Source organism: Porites lutea, chromosome 11 (assembly GCF_958299795.1).
Source record: "Porites lutea chromosome 11, jaPorLute2.1, whole genome shotgun sequence".
In the NCBI taxonomy this organism is placed as follows: Eukaryota; Metazoa; Cnidaria; class Anthozoa; order Scleractinia; family Poritidae; genus Porites; species Porites lutea.
The window spans coordinates 2,086,572-2,103,654 of NC_133211.1; the positions used below are offsets into that span (position 1 = coordinate 2,086,572).

Sequence of the window (17,083 nt, forward strand, 5' to 3'; positions counted from 1 at the left end):
TTATTATTATTATTATTATTATTGACACCAAGTGTCAAACATAAAAATGTTAAGATTTTCCTTCAAAATGCATCCTCTAGGAGGGGGGTGAATAGGGGTATGCAAATCCGCCGATCCGTGGTATTTTTAGGCCCGATCCGTCGATCCGACTTAATTTTTGTTCAAATCCGAGTCCGTGTTACTTTAAAAATTTTTCGTGGTATATAGAAAGTAACGTTTGTAGCATGAAAAAATGAATTACTTAATATAGTTGTTCTGTATATCGCAACAGATCCGGGACTTCATGTTTAGGAAGTTTTCGTTACAGCTTCAAAACATTAAGCATTAGGGATAGAGCTTATAATGTTTCTTCCAACAATACAGATTTGACTAATCAAATAGTCTGCAAGCTTGCAAAATGAAAGTATCTGGTATTGCGTAAAAGATTTTTCAATAAATTTACTTACTGACATCACTTTGGACATGCTTCTAGTCGAGCCGCAAAATTCGGAAGTGGCAGAACTCAACTTCATGGTAATTTGCTTACCAGTAAGTATTTTTCATGGTTCATCTTGGAAGTCTTGAGTCCGTAATCTTTTTCACATAAACATGTTCCCACTTGGCAACAGACGGGTAAAAGGGTTAGCAACGGCAAAGTGCATTCTTTTTTGGTGCAGATACAGAGTTTCATTTACTCGTAGTTTGTTTTGTACTCAATGATCGTCAATTCTAGCATTAAATATAAGGAGCAAGATCCAGTTTATCATTTCACCGATCAATTTGTAAATTTGATTTTTTTTATAGTTCATGAGTCGCTTTCAATCCTAGCATTAAATGTGAGGGCCCAAAAATCCAGTATAACAGTCCAGCGGATATGATTACGGAAAATAACTCTCATCTTACGAAATGAATATCGCTGTGTGTGGGCTAATGGTTAGTGCGCTGGTTAGTGCCCAGCAGAAGTACTGCAACATTAAATCGGTAAAACAACTAATTTGACGATTTTCAAGAAGATATCACAGATCTTGTCAGGTCACTTAGCATTACCGCCATTACCGGAACCATGTGTCATGCAGGAGCAATGCACAAGGTTGCCTGACGTCATTTCCGTCACGCTGTCTATACTAGAATACATGTATATGTTATGGTTCAATTTTATCCTTGGTTTAATTTTTATCTTCTTTTGTTTTAATTCCATTATCATACATTACCATACCAAAAAACAAAAGAAAATAAAAATTAAACCAAAGATAAAATTGAATCACAACATATATGCGTCGGGTCACGAGAAAGTCTCTTCCGGAAACCTCGGAAGTGGAACGTTAGCCGACAAAACACCAGCATATTGACCAAGGCCGACCGAAAATTGATGATCCGATCCACAATCCGAACTTCTAGACTGACAGAATCCGGAAACCGGGCCAAAACTTTCAGCTGACCCGCGATCCACGGTATTTTTAAAATCCGCGAATCCGCTCGATTTATCGCCGAAATCCACAATCCGTGAGCTTTTTAAGGCCAAATCCGCCGATCCGTGGACCTATTCACCCCCCTCCGCTAGGCTGAATTTTCTTTGAATTAATTTTTTGGTTTTCTGTATAAATTTCTTGCCTTGACCTTCCTTGTTTTTATTTGCAGAAACTCTATAGATCTTGCAATCATTATTTTGTGGATCCGTAAGTGTTCTGTTCAGTACTTTACGTCATCTGACAATAGAGTTAGAGGGTTAATTTTCCCACATTGTGATTCAGTAACTATGTTTTACTTATTGTTTATTTAACCCCCCTAAGATTAGTCAAGTGCATGAAAAAATCAATCAGTCATCACAACCGGTCCAAATTTTCCTACTTTATCTGCTTACTATAGAAAAAGAACTCTTGTTTGAAAACTAATGTACAGTTCTATTTGAAATTGACATTAATTTTGAAAGGGGAAACCGCTGTACCCAGATATGTGTGGGCACAAGCTAATATAGCACCATTTTTGGGAAGCAGCACATGATAATCAACTCAATGGAACATGAGCCTTCAGGCATCCACATGCAAAAAGGCAAGATCAACTTTACACCACGCTGCAGAACAATAATTATTGTTGTTAATTGCAAACAAAAGTGAGTAATGCACATTTTTTTACAAAATAGTATATCAGAATAGTATATTAAGCATGATTTCATTGTTGAATTGTGATGATATGATAAGTTCAAAGTTTGAATTTCATACACTTAAGTTTTACACCATGTTTCCGGCTAAAAAATTGCTCTGCCAGCCTTTGAAAAATTGTGATATAGTTACACGCTGGCATCCATAGCTTAAAGGTTCTGGAAGTACATAACAAAAGCTTAAGCTTACATGTTTTCCAGCCTAGACTGTGTGGTGGTTTTTTCCTCGTCTTTCAATGTCCATTTTGCTACACAGAGGGAAATCTGGAATTTACACAAGTATAGGCAAAGCATGAAGCTTTCCTAGAGATAAGTTTTTTCTAATTAATGTTGAAAATGTTGGCAATAGGAATCGCACCCATGTCATACAATGGCAGCCATAGTTGTTTGTCATTTGCTGGCAATGGTCAATTTGACATTTGTATGTTTATTGACCAGGACTTTGAATGCAAAACTGAAATTGACCTTGTTTAGAAACAAACCCTCCTGTTTTTCATATGGAAATTTAAGAGAAATTCAAGAGGAGCCTGCAATCCTAATCTTCAGGTTGTTATTACACATGTGTTGCATGTATGTGGTCAGCATTTGTTTGGACTTCCACTAAAAATGGAGTGCACAAAATTTGATCACATGCGTTTTGACCATCTGTCAAGTGAATCTTATGCAAAAGTACTGTGTTGCAGCAAAAGCGTTTTGATTGTTGATGCCCACACTCTGAACCGTTAGTTATTGCTGCTGGGCATCAGCTGGCAGCAGACCATATTCTTTAGTGGTGTGAGATTTTTGGCTCAATGGTTCAATCTGTGACTGCAGCGCTGTGCAGTCAGCGGTTTGTTTAAGCAAGTGCGTAGCAACCTGCCATTCTGTTTTGTTCTCATGTGAGTTTAAGATCTGTGCAGAAATCATAGTCCATTGGATGTCTGCTGTCTTGTTAAATGTCCTAAACGGTAAGAACAGGTCAAGAAGTATATTTGTACAGAACATTTTTTTCGGTCTATTTTTTTTATTCTAGGTTTCAAGATTAGTTATAGTGAGTATTCTTCTGTTACACAGTTTGTTTTCTTGAGAATCAGGATTGTAAGTTACACATGTGAATGGCATGTGCTGTGCATCTACCTGACCTGTGAATAAACAACTTTTGGCCTTTGCATTATTTGTTTGCAACCCTTCTTGTCATGTGTATGATGATTGTTCGATGAAGAAACAGCCTGTCAGCACTGCTGTTGTGTTAGAATTTAGTGAATTATTAAAATTCATATTGAAACTTTAGCGAGTTATCTGAATGTAAGCGTATTTGTCATTTTGATGAGTTCATTTTTAATATTTCGTTCTGAGTTTTTCATAATTCCAAAAAGTCTAAGTTATTGCCTTTAATAAAAAATTCATATGTTCAACTGTTCTACATCCTATCTTTGTCCTATTCACATCACAACTAATGGCAGCACTTCCCCCAATGAGAACTTATAGTTACTAGCCTGAGAACAAGATGACGTCATATTCTGTATGTTTTTTTTTAAATTAAGGGTGTGTTATTGTTATGATTTACATGTGAAATTAGGAGGGGATTTTGATGGCCGGAAACTATAAAATTGTTTCTTTCCTTTTTTTTCCTCAGAGATGTGAAGACACACCTGTTCTGTTAACAAAGAATGAAATTAAAGCTGCGAAGAAACTCGTCTTCTCTGTGGTATGGAAAACTTTGAAAATTGCTATGGTTAGAGGTGCAGATTTTGATGGCTGTGATGTTGATCTTTATTCTGTTCGTGTGTGGACAATATTAGGGAGCAGCACCTTCATTCACGTGAAGACAAACAAGACAAGGAGTTCAACATCAAGCTTGATGGACATCTTCTTGGAGGTTAATTGTTTTATTATCAACATGTGTTAGTAGTAACTACTAACATCTTAATCTTAGGAATCTAAAATGGTGCACGATTGTATTAAGGTAATTATGGTTAATGATGTCTCGACATCATAGAGTGAAAGGGTTTAATTTCATTAGAAGCACATTTAGTTGTAATCATCTGCACTAAATGAAATGCTTTAAGGGGTGGACCATTAGAAATACCTGGACAGGATGGAACATTTTTCAGTGGACAATGTTTTTTTTTCCAGCTCACTTGTCTGCATAAATCTTTTTTCTGGCTTTGCATGAATTTTTTTGTGTGCCACTGCTTGCAGGAAATTTTTTTTCAGACAAGTTTCCCTTGCATGAATTTATTTTGGGAATTTTCACCCTCCCTGATTCTACTGGTCCCACCCTCCCCCATCAGTTATTTCTACTGGTCCCGCCCTCCCCCATCAGTTATTTCTACTGGTCCCACCCTCCCCCATCAGTTATTTCTACTGGTCCAACCCTCCCCCATCAGTTATTTCTACTGGTCCACCCCTAAAGTAGAAGCTGTACAAAGTTGCTGGTTTTGTTGTCACAATTACATTTTATTTTATGTTCATCAATCACCACAGGAAAAGAACAAGTGGTTGTTGGCCTTTCTCCTATTGACTTTGAAAACAAGACTTCTGAGAGCGCATTATCTATTTACCCTATTGCAACAGGAACTGTAAAGAGAGAAGGTAAGTTTTGTGACAATACTGCCTGGTCTATTATTCTACTGCATGAAATTCTTTTTATTTCATAAATTGGTGCAAACAATCATTCATCTTAAGGTTATGTCTGGAACAGGATTTTTGTTGACAGTGACTGACATTTTAACAACCTTAGCTGTGGTAGTCCTTAGGTAATTAGACAGTAAGAATTAGTACTGTACACAGAGTTTGTAAAATATATTAGTGCATACCATTACAGTACATACAGATACAAGGAGATACCATGCAGCAGAGGTTAAGACTTTAAACAGGCTTTTGTTTTGGTACAACTGTTATAGAGCTGCTCAGAGTGTATAAGATTGTCTCAGCTTTGATTGAGTTTACACGTATTTCTGCAGTGATAAGGTAAAGGATGTTTGTGAAAAAGCAGTTAAACTGCATTGATGAATAATTAATAGTGTCCCCTGGCAAATTTTGTCTTTTGTTTGTCATTAGGTCAAATCTAAAGCAGTTACTTAGGAATCTCAATCGCCAAAAGGAAGATATAAAAAAGGTGGGATATGGGTGGGTGGCAAGAAGTACAACATTCCTTTCGCAGGCAATTTTCATTTGAAACTAGAGAAAGTCAAGGAAAAATTAATTTTGAACCTGCAAATCACAAGACATGCATTCAATATAAATGAAAATTATATTTGCATAATGAAATTGTCATTTTATGCATAAGTCACTTAAGGTCATATTTTGATGCAATGAAACTGTGCAATGATGCCATTTGGTTAGAGAAAAATCATTAGATAACAACGTAAGTCACCAAGTAAAATAATGTTTGAGAGTCATCTTTAAGCTGATCTTTATGTATTTTTTTACTCGATGATTAATAATTTCAAAGAAGCTGCTTGTAGAATAGGTGTTTCTAAAAGAACTTCCTTGTTTCAAGCCCTTTTTCAACATTGTGATGAAAACTAGATGTCCATGAAAGTGACATCCATGAATATGATGAAATTAGCATCAAATCATTTGTGTGTCCTTTTGGAACTGGTTGGTTTTGTTGTCACAGATGTATGTTACTCGGTCAAGTAAAAAAACATCTTTATTTTTTTCTACCAGGCCTAGACAACAGCTGTGAGAGAAAAAAATTTCTTTAAACTCTATGGACCTTGTGTACTGTCCGTGTCAACAGTTTTGGCAGTTACACATTTCTCTGAAAAAATGTCATTTGAAAATACTGTCGTTTTTAATGGAGAACTATGGTTAAACTAAACATTTCATGTTACATTATAATTTTGATTTTCATTAAACTCAGTTGTTTGAATCATGGTTAAAAGATCATTGCATTCATTGTTACTGGAATATGAGTCTTTTAGTAGTTGCTTACTTTGAGTACCCCCCTCAGTCTCAAACGGTGGATCTGCACTTATGTCCTGATTATTTTTGAAACTTCAGTCCTTATACGTTTTGGCTATGCACATAAAATCCCGGAGTAGTTTATTTCAAAACTAGTCTTTTTTTCTGTTCTCATGTGGAATGGACCACATACAGGTGGACAAAGCAGTCTACAATTTATCTAAGATTAGGAATTTTTTTTCATGTACGTCATAAATTTTCTGTCCTTACAGTGACTCTTGATTACAAGGCCTTGCTACTTCTGCTGAACAAAAAAGAACAGGAGGATTTTATTCTTGGAGGCAAAGGATATGGCATGGAATTTTGTGCATTTTGTGATGCAGTTAGGGTAACCATCAAGGTTTCTTTCATCCTTTATTTTAAATATTCTTCTTCAGCAATGATTAGATGGACTGAAAGAGCTAAATAATTATGTTGTTAAGCTAATTTTGCGACAGCTGATAAATAGTTTTGACTTGCAATTGTCATTAGAGGGCCACAAGATTAACTATTCCATGCTACCTTCTTTAAATAAAGAGTATTATTATTATTATTATTATTGTCAATTCTGTAATTTGAACAGCTACAGTAGCTGTTAACAGCAATTTTGCTGTCACGCCAGTAAAATGTAGTTAATGGAATGTGACACTATAGTTATCAGTAACCCTTCCATGGCGGTTCGTTTATCAATGAAGCAGTTGTGTAGTCAAGTTGTTAAGGTCAGCAAGCTCTAAGATACATTGTATTCTAGCATAGAACTTTACAGCCTCGTCTTTGGCACGCTAGGACGATCCACAGCATTGGCCAATTTTTTCAAAACATTATTCGTGGCTAAGAGTTTACACGTGCAACGCTAAGCTATCTTGTAGTGCAGCCTTTTCTACTGGCTATGCTATCAGACGTTTGTCTAGCTATAAAAGCCTAGAACAACTGTTCAGAGTTCATGTGGGTTCTGTTGTTCAGCAAGGTTAGTGCTCAGTACAGATATGTTATTCTTGTAAAATTTTTCCCTCCCTACGCCCTCCCTTTGGAGACGAGGTTCGGGCTTTGTTTTGTGCTATGCCATGAAATAAACTAGGGACACACTTCGGCAGTGCGGTTAAGTCTGTGCAGCAACTTCTCCCAAGCTTGTTGGATGCATTGCCGTTTAATATCACCTGCAAAGCGATACTCTTGTCCCATCAAGCACTTGCTGTATTGCATTCGGCTTGTAGTGCTTGGGAGATAAGTGAGGTTCTTTGGTCATGCCATCACCAGAAGTCGCACAGGCTAACCTAGCGCAAGGCAGTGCTCCCGCATTAATGCCAACTTGTAATTTTTTGTTTTACAATTTAGTTACTTCATGTTGAACATGATGGTAAAGGAGCAGAGACATTAATATCAGCTTTATTTTTCTTTTCAAGAATAAATTTTGACTTAAATTTATTGCTATTATTATCATTATTAATATTTGTACTGTTATATTATTTAGGCTTGTACATGCCATGGAGTTGAGGCAGATGAAACTTGTTTGGAATGCCTAAGATCAAAAGCTAACATTGGAAGGTGAGACTTATGAGGAGATACATGGTACTATCAGGTATATATATGATAGTACATTGCAGATAATCATAATTTTCCTTCAATCTTTCAATCTTTCAATCTTTCTTTATTTCACATTATATAAGGCATATATACAAGTTTACGTAAGTAGGAGAACAAAGTAGCTTAATTTATATATATATTATCTAATTTAAGGATTTTTAGGAGTTTGAAATGGGGAGTAGCACTCTCCCTAGGACTTACTGTACTTTGCGAAACAAAACCAAAGCGAAACGAAACTGTAACGAAATGAAACCAAAGTGAAACGTAAGCAGGTAAACATGCCGGTTGTCAGAGACGTCTGGAATGTGAGGTATGGTGTTAGACTATTTTATAGTGGCTGTATGCATAACTGGTTTGGCCATCAGCAAAAATCATCAAAATACAAAATTGAAGCCAGAGGGCCTGAAAATAGCATAAATATGCATGAGAGAGGCTGTGTAAACCCAAAACCCAAAACCAAAGTATGGAAAATGTCCTTGTACCACCATGCCCTATACTAACAGTACTAAAGTTATTGCAGCGGGAGAAGGGGGGTGGGGTGGGGAAGAGGGGTTGGGCAAAGTACATTAAAAAAATATTTGTGCAACGTAAGATCTTATGAAAAAAATTACGCACGCCAAGTAGTCCTAAAAAATATTCCTAAAATTCATGCAAAGGGAATATTAACGAGAAAAATTCATGCGGCTCGAAAACTCCCCTCCCCCAAAATGGTTTGTCCCTTATCTTCTTCTTCAACCAGAAATGTCACGCCGATATAATTTTTTTTTCGCTGATTTACCTGTTTAAAAATTGTAAAGCAAGACGGTGCACTATACTTATCTGATTTTCTTGTTTGATTTTAGTTTTTATTTATAATATTTTTTGTTGCACTCCATGGACGTCAAGTTTCTAAAATTTAAATATATAACAAAGGTCGGGTGATTTTTTTGTATTTGATTATGGTGAAGGTCAAGAGGCCACAGGTTGACATTTAGTGCCAGGAGCTTTCTTTGGCGGTCAAAGTTGTTGGTCATGATGTTTATTCTCTTAATTCACAGGATTCTCTCTGGCTGGGATTCTCTGATAAGATCGAAAATTGTGGGCTTTAGACTTTGAAGTATTTTCCGGGCATTTAGCGACTTTCAGCGCTGTATGAAGAAGACCGCAGTAATTATTACCAGTATGCTTATTTAACTGCCGTAACTATCACCCTGGTAACATTTTTGGTTTGTTTTGTTTTTGTCATCTTTTGTTTCGATTTAGCAGTCTTGTTTCGTTTCGCAAACTACAGTTGGTTCGGTTTCATTTTGGTTTCATTTCGTTTCACAAAGTACAGTAAGCCTCTCTCTAGGATGTGCAAAGAAGATGAGGTGGAGACATTTGTTCTGCCTAATACGAAGACAATCTAATCTGGTTTTGCTGGCATATCCCCAAGGAACCGTAACTCAAATAGGGATATATTAAAGCATAATAAATTTTTTTCAGTATATTCAGATCTATGTAATATCTTACTTTTGAAAGGATTCCTAAATTTTTAGCTAAGTTATTATTTACATGTTGTATATGTAGTTGCCAATTGAGATGTTTATCTAAATAAACTCCCAAATACTTTATGTAATCTTTCTGTTCAGTACCAGTGATATTTATCTTTGGGTGGCATCTAGATGATGAGACTAACATATAGTTGGTCTTTGCAGTGTTAATGGGTAACTTATTTAAAGCACAGTAGTTATAAATTTGTTTAAGGTCTTGATTCGTTCTTATTATACTTTATTAATTTATTATTTTAGGTGGTCAGACCTTCGGGATGATCTAAATTTCCTTCTTGAGGACAAATTGGGTAGCATCAATGTTTGCTCTCTCCATTGTGAAATGAGAAATTGTGTGCGAATTCTGGGCTCATTGGGGTTCTTTTCTTATCGTGTTGGGAGCCTAGACCAGTAAGATAAGGCATTGTCTGATTTTGGTCCTGAAATTGATGGGGGTTTCCAAAAGTAATGGTTAGAGAACAGAAACGATAGCAAACAGCAATAGAGAGGCAAAACATACAAGTTGCGTCGTTTTCAGGTACTAAATGTTAAGGCAATGCAAAATATTTGTAGTGCACAGCAGTTTACCATTACTTAGATCCAGGACTTGCATTCGGGTTGATTAAAAGTGAGAGCACGTGCAAAGAGTGTTTTTACTGAGTGTTAGGCAGCCATGAATAAACCATTTGCTTTTTAAGCCTTTGTGGCGGTTCTTCTATATTACAATATTTATCTTTGAATTTTCATTGGCTCTTTTTTGTCAAAAATTATAGATTTTTTGTTTCTCAAAATTGCTTTTAAAGTGTCTTTTAAGACACTTTGAAGTGTAATGTTTAAAACTGTAGAAGTCAAACATCAAGGTGATTATTCTAGCACTAGACAGAAGCAAGAGCCGAATACAAACCTGAGTGCACAGTCTTTTAGTTGTAAATAGGATATATTTTATTAAGAATGAATTTTTTTCAACTTAGAATATACTGCTGTATCTACAGTTTGCTCTTGATTTGTATGTGGAGTCACTTTCCAAGCTATGTATTGTCAGGATGGTTGTCCAAGTTTGCATCTTTATAAGGGTACCACTAAAACACGGAATCCGGAAACAGAAAAGGAATCACAGATCTTTATCATTTTGTTTATACTAACTGGTTATCTCTCTCTTGGGTAGTCAGTCTATTTATGAACTGTTGTTATCTAAAGACATAACTGCAACTCCCCTTTTTTCCACCTCTTGGTGTGTACCTTCATGTGGTGAGGTGGCTTGAACACCTCAATGACCTGGAACAATTCCAGTGGAAAATAACAGCAGTTATTGTTGTCCTGTTTTTGTTTAAGCTGGAGGTCCGACTGAAACGGAGTTAAGTTACGTATTGTGAAATTAGACCTGAGGTAAGTTTGTGTTTAGTCAAATCATTTCCAATTACATTGAGGTTTTTCTGTTTTTTAGTCACTTCAATTTAAAGAAAACATTGTTGAAGATTATAATTTTTGTACTAATGCTTGGGTAGTCAGTCCATTTATGGGCTGTTGTTATCTGATGACAGAACCTAATTTTTATCATTATTATTTTGCACAAACTGGTTCTGTTTCTCGTGGGTAGTCAGTTCTTTTATGGGCTGTTGTTACGTAATTACAGATAATTTTATTTTATTATTATTAGTAGTATAGGTAACAGCATGATTAGTAGTGATATTTGGCATAAATACTGCGAGTGGTATTTCAAAATTCAAAATTGTTATACATAATTTTACGAGCCGTTAGGCGAGTGAAATTGAAGACAATTTTGAAATATCACGAGTGGTATTTAATAATTTATGCCAAATACCACGTACAAATCATGCTGTTATTTGTTTATATTAGTACCCGTAAAAGGTTTGTAATTTTCACATGTAGGTATTTCAAACTAAGCTGAAATACCACTGCTCTAAGCCAATCAAATTGCAGAAATTTCTCATGAAGTAGTATAATTATTGATATTATTATTATCATCATCATCTCCATCATTGAGTGTGGTATAGACCCCAGCAGACAGCAACGGAGACGAGGAATCTTTTAATAGCTTTAATAAAGTAGCAATTCTGAAAATCAAGGTACAAATGAACGATTCTAAGATTACATTCCAATCGTATTTGGGGAGTATAGCAAAGCCGATTTTTGATTACATTACAATAAAATGGCTAGAAAGAGTTTAAAGACGAACAGATTATGGAATAAGACGATCATACCTGAAGGGTAAAACCTCGGGCGGTCGAAAAGGTTTAAACTGTCCATAAGGAAATTACTGACTGTAAACACTGTCCAAAAACAATCGCTGTCCGCCTGTAACTTGTCTGAGCTACTTGAGAACGAAAACTAATAATGAAACATATCACGAGTTCGATTGCTCAATGATTTAATGATCAACTAACTCTTGCGGTTAATGTTAAATCAAAGGTATTGCTCGTAACAAATCCTCCGGGGGCACCATTTGAGATGGGGGTGAGTCTGGGCTTACTCTGACTCCACAATAACGCAGCATTTCTGGACTGATCGCCTCAATTCTGAATCTTTAGTTTTGACGAGGACATTCCTGACCACACGATCTGCTCCTGGGTAGACTTCTTTCACTAAGGCAAGTTCCTATTTTCCTCGTGGCACGTTGACATCGACGAGAAGGACGACATCACCGAATTTGATTTGGCGACCTTTGGTATGCCACTTTGATCTTCGCATGAGCGTTGGGACGTATTCACGAATGAATCATCTCCAAAAGTGGTGGACCAGACTCTGCACAAACTCGAAGCGCTTTCTTGGGTTTCGTACTTCCTCAAAGGGGCCTTGAGGAACACAGGACGAGGCTCGCCCAAGAAGGAGATGGTTAGGCGTTAATGGCTGAAGATCATTTGGATCACTGGACGGATAACCAAGGGGTCTGCTGTTTATCAGGGACTTGACCGCACCAAAGACGGTGGACATTTCATTCCATGACAGGACTTGGTTACCGACAGCGACCCGCAATGCTCGTTTGGTCTGCTTAATTACGCTGTCATAGATTCCTCCCTGGTGGGGACTGTAGGGCGTGGTAAATATCCACCGGACTTTGTGGAGCACGGCAAAATCATTGATCTGCTTTCTTCCCTCGATCACCAGCTTTCTCAACTCTCTCTCTGCTCCGACAAAGGACTTCCCGTTGTCGGAGATAATAGTAGCTGGCCACCCATGGTGAGACACGAAACGTCGTAGGGCTTGAAGCAAGGACTCAGTCAACAGGCTTTCCACAATTTCCAGATGGATGGCTCGCATGGTTGCGCATGTAAAGAGGGCACCCCACGCTTTAATAGACTTGTTCCTTCCTTACTGTAAGTTGAATGAGCCAAAGAGGTCTACTCCCGTAAATGAGAACGAGGGAGAAAAGGGCAAGACTCTTTCCGGAGGTAAGTCTGCCTTTAGAGTGGTTTGTGGCAGCTGGCGTAGCTTGCGACAATCTGCACAGTCTCTGACGAGTTTCTTGGCAAGGCTTCTTCCATGTACAATCTAGAACTTTTGGCGGCTTTCACTCAAGGTTCTTTCCAGGCCCGCATGTGAAACTTTGCGGTGAACATCTTCCATGATTAGCTGGGAGATATGGTTGCTTGAAGACAGCAACACGGGATGCTTCTGGTCGTAGTCCAACTATGATTTCTTTAGTCGACCACCTACTCTGATGATGGTGCCATCGATAAATGGAGCCAAATAGTTAAAACGATCTCTCCGATCAGGCAGGTCTCTCTGTGCTTTGGCAATCCAGAACGTTTCTGCGGCGCTGACTTCCTCTGGCTGCAATGGACCGACTCTACTATTTCTTGGGTCTGAGTGCGAACTCTTTATGTTGTGAACGAAACGGAGGACATACGCTGTGACTCTTGTGAGCTTCTGCCAACTCGAGTAATGTAAAGGATCTATCAGTGGTCTCTGATTGCTTAATGGAGCCATTATCTTTGTCTTCTTTTTTTCGGGATCGTCTTCCGTGCTTTGACAAACTGACTTGATTGGCCACTCTTCCTTGGGGCCTTTTAGAAATTGTGGCCCATTCTTCCAACGCCCATCAATGTCTTCCAAAGAGATGCCTCGGCTAAGGTCGTCAGCAGGGTTAAGGTTTGTTGGAACAAATCGCCAGTTCTTGGGGTCCCAGGTAGACTGTATCTTGCCAACACGAACTCCCACAAAGGGCGTAAACGAGACTGACTCAGTGTTCAACTAATCTAAAATGATCCTGGAATCTGACCAGAAAGTAACCGACACAGGCTTGATCTTAAACTCGTCACAGATGGTTCGGGCAAGTCGGGAAGCCACGAGGGAAGCCATCAGCTCTAGTCGTGGAATAGTCGTCTGCCGCAGTGGTGCAACTCTCGCTTTTGCTGCAACTAGACGTACTTCTGGTCCGTTTACTGTTGGCCACAGAAGATAAGCCACAGCTCCATAGGCTGTGCTACTTGCATCAGCAAAGAGATCCAATTCTGAATCACCGGACACATTTCTGGCTGCAGGCATCTGGGAAATTCGAGGGTTCGAAGCCCTTGGATCTCTTCGAACAATGTTTGCCAACGAACTCTCATTTCAACAGGCAAAGGGTTTTCCCAATCAAAGTTCTTCGCACGCCAAATGTCTTGTAACGCTGTCCTTGCCTTTATCGTGACAGCAGAGGCTAAGCCATGGGGATCGTACAGTCTCGAGATATTGGATAGGACAACTCTTTTTGTAAGTTTTGCAACGTTTGGCTTTTTAACTGCGAAACTAAGGACATCGGTCTGAGGGTTCCATCCAACGCCTAATGTCTTGATGCCTTTTTCTCCATCTAGATGGACAGCAGTCGGTACAGCTGTGCTTTCGACAGATTTTTCTTCATCAGGTTTTTTCAGGGAAACTTGTGACGGTTCAATTGGGACGATTTCAGACGACGATATCTACTCTTTAATCTTGAAGCTGCCGGTGTCAAGAACTCAGTCAAGTTCTTTAATGCTTTGCACAGCTTCCTTTGTTGTCAGACAAGAATAAATCAAGTCGTCCATGTACCTGTCACGTCTCAAAATTGCTGCGGCATGTGGATTATCTTTCTCATTTTCCTTGGCCATTTTCATCATAACAAAACTTGCCATGTCTGGCGAGGGTTTGTCACCAAAGGTCACTCTTTGTAAGGCGTAGATGGTGGGCTTCTTTGTAAGCTCCAGGTTTCTCCAGAGGACCCGATGGACGTGCATGTCTTCCTCCGGTAACTCTCTAAATTTGTAAGTACATGTTTGCGATGTCCTCCAAGAAGGCAATAGGTTCTTCTCTAAAGCGAAGAAAAACGCCGAGCAGATTTCCAATAAGACATGGACCCTTGTGTGAAAAGGAGTTTAAGGAGACACCTTGGTACTGGCTGGGTCGAACACTATCCTTAAAGGAGTGCTTTTCTTGTCATGTCGGTATATTCCGTGGTGAGGGAGATAATGCACAGGTTCGGCATTGGCTTCTAAATCTTCTTCGCTCAGGCGGCGGGCGCAACCATTTTTTTCATACTCCATTATGGCATTGTTGTACAGTTTGGCCTTAGCTTCATCCTTGAGTAGGTCACTTTCCAAAGAGAAGAGCCCCTTCTCCGCCAGTGGATAATTGTTTGGAATTAGGGATTTGTCCTTTTGCCAGGGAAGCCCTACCATGTACCTGTCTCCTCGACGCTTATAGGAGTTCTCCATTACTTCTATGGCTTTATTTGGCGACATGGCTACTCTTGAACAAGGGCAATCTCTTGCTTCTACGCCGAGAGTTTCTAGCTCATAAAACTCAGAGATGTTCAACGGTTCGACAAAACTAATGCTGCAAACGGTATCTGAATTCTTGGCATTGTCAGAGCCAATGACAAACCTTCCCAATTTGGTTCTCTTGCCTACAGGATCAAACGTATTATCACATTCGGCATGTGGGTAACTGTATTGAACGCCTAAAATAAGATCTACAGGGCCAGCCTTGTGTGACAGGACAATGTCGCTGAGATGGTTAAAGGACAATAACCATTGTCGATCTAACAGAGGGACACCGAAGACAGTTTTTGCAATCTTGTGCGCTTCTATGCTGAACTCCTCACTGCCTTCGATAGGAGAAATCCAGAGCTTGAGACGCCTGCTGTCAGGCTGTTTCACTGTGTCTCCTCCAACAGCGGCCAAATGTACGCGCTCACACTTCCCTTGCAAACCCAGGGCCATAGAGAAGTCTTTACGGATCACAGTCGTAGTTGCTCCACTGTCAATCAGAACATTCCCCTATCTAATTCGACGACTGGGTGCTCTAAAACGAACTCTTACGACTGGCAAGATTGTAAATTGTAAATTGTAAATATCTTATTATCCACTCCCCACAGGGCTTTTCAGGGATAATTTACAACACTGGTTGGGGGACTTTGCCAGACTGCTTAACGTGCAGTTTACAAGTACTGAAGGAATGAGTGATGATGCCCCCATACATGAGTGTGAAAGATGCCGTTCTTGTCCAACACAGGTGCGACTCCGCTTGTAGGAGGGTCCGCGTGTAACAGGGAGTGGTGGAACCTTTGGCACCCATTGATCTCACATTTCTTCCTTGACCGACAGTCTCTTGTCATATGACCTTTGTTTAGACAGGAAAAGCACAATCTTGCCTTTGTTACAAACTTGAACCGTTCATCCACTGTTGAGTCACTCATGGTGGGACAGGTGGGTACTGTGTGGCTACCTTTGCATATTGGACACTTCGGTTTTTTGCCCGTGGTCCATCGGGTGGAATGAATCCCCTTTCTTCCTCGGCCACCTCCGCCAAATTCAGATTGGATATCGCCAAAGTCTGGGTCGAATTCGGCCTTGACGCGTTTCCTCACAAAGTCAGTTATGTGTTGAAGCGTGGGAACCCGGCCTCTTTCTCTGATATCCGCCACCACCCCTTTCCATTTGTCTACGAGATAGTCAGGAAGACGCATGACAATTCTTCTCAAATTATCGTTGGCGTTTACATCTGCATAATAATTGAGGCGGTGCATGATGGAAAGGCAATAGATGATATCCTTCCAATCCTGTCTCCCATAGTCAGCTTGTTCACCACAGCTCTGGCTATTACACTCGGCTGGCCGAACTGCTCCTTTAGACACTTTAGAGCTGTAGCATACATTATGCCCTTTGATCCCAAGCTGGAGATCGCTTGGTCCGCTTCGCCCCTTAGGAGCATGTGCAACTGAATCATTCGCGTGACATCTTTAAGGTGTACCTTGTCATGGATGTGGATCTTGAATTGATCTATGAAATCTGTATAGGAGAGAGGATCACCATCGAAGGAAGGTAGCTGTATTGAAGGAATGTCCTTATTAGCTTCTAATTTAAAAAGCGCATTGGCTATCGTGACATTTGCTACGTCAGACTTGGGAAAGCTGTCTCTTGAAACTCAAGAAGGTCGTCAATCCAAAAGTCAAATGGGCGGGCATGCTCCACCTTACCTTTAGGAGCAACATTTAATGCTACTTTATGTGAAACGTGCGGTTGTTTTGATGTCTGTATGGTCTGTTGAGCTTCAACGTTATTAGTAGAGGTGTGACCAGCGTGATTTTCTACGATTGTCAAATCCTGGGCGGGAATGGGCTGGACCTGGGAATTTGCCGATACATTAGTGCCACTTGATTGACCTGAGTTCCCAACAGAACTATTTGCATCACTCGCGTTACTTGCGTGACTAGCCTCTCCAACAGAATCGTCTGCGTTACTTGAGTTATTCGCGTCCCCCACAGAACCGCTCGTGTTACTTGCATGGCTCGCATCCCCCATGGAACCGCTCGTGTTACTTGCATGGCTCGAGTCTTCCACGGAATCGCTCGTGTTACTTGCGTGGCTCGCGTCCTCCACGGAACCGCTCGTGTTAACTTGATTTTCTTCAAGCGCTATCAAAGAAACTTCCACTTCTCCTTCAATGG

The 17,083-nt window shown here is 39.5% G+C and overlaps 1 protein-coding gene and 1 pseudogene across 1 annotated transcript; one reads left to right on the forward strand and one right to left on the reverse strand.

Annotated features, from left to right (window-relative positions):
* Positions 1–3,002: 3,002 nt before the first annotated feature.
* On the forward strand, positions 3,003–9,933 carry LOC140953040 (uncharacterized). The gene is made up of 7 exons (XM_073402527.1): positions 3,003–3,084; positions 3,753–3,824; positions 3,919–3,995; positions 4,604–4,711; positions 6,301–6,416; positions 7,539–7,612; positions 9,421–9,933. The coding sequence occupies exons 2-7, from the start codon at positions 3,787–3,789 to the stop codon at positions 9,572–9,574; spliced, it is 567 nt and encodes a 188-aa protein (XP_073258628.1). The 5' UTR covers positions 3,003–3,084; positions 3,753–3,786; the 3' UTR covers positions 9,575–9,933.
* A 1,962-nt stretch (positions 9,934–11,895) lies between these two features.
* On the reverse strand, positions 11,896–12,744 carry LOC140952260 (uncharacterized; annotated as a pseudogene).
* Positions 12,745–17,083: the final 4,339 nt, after the last annotated feature.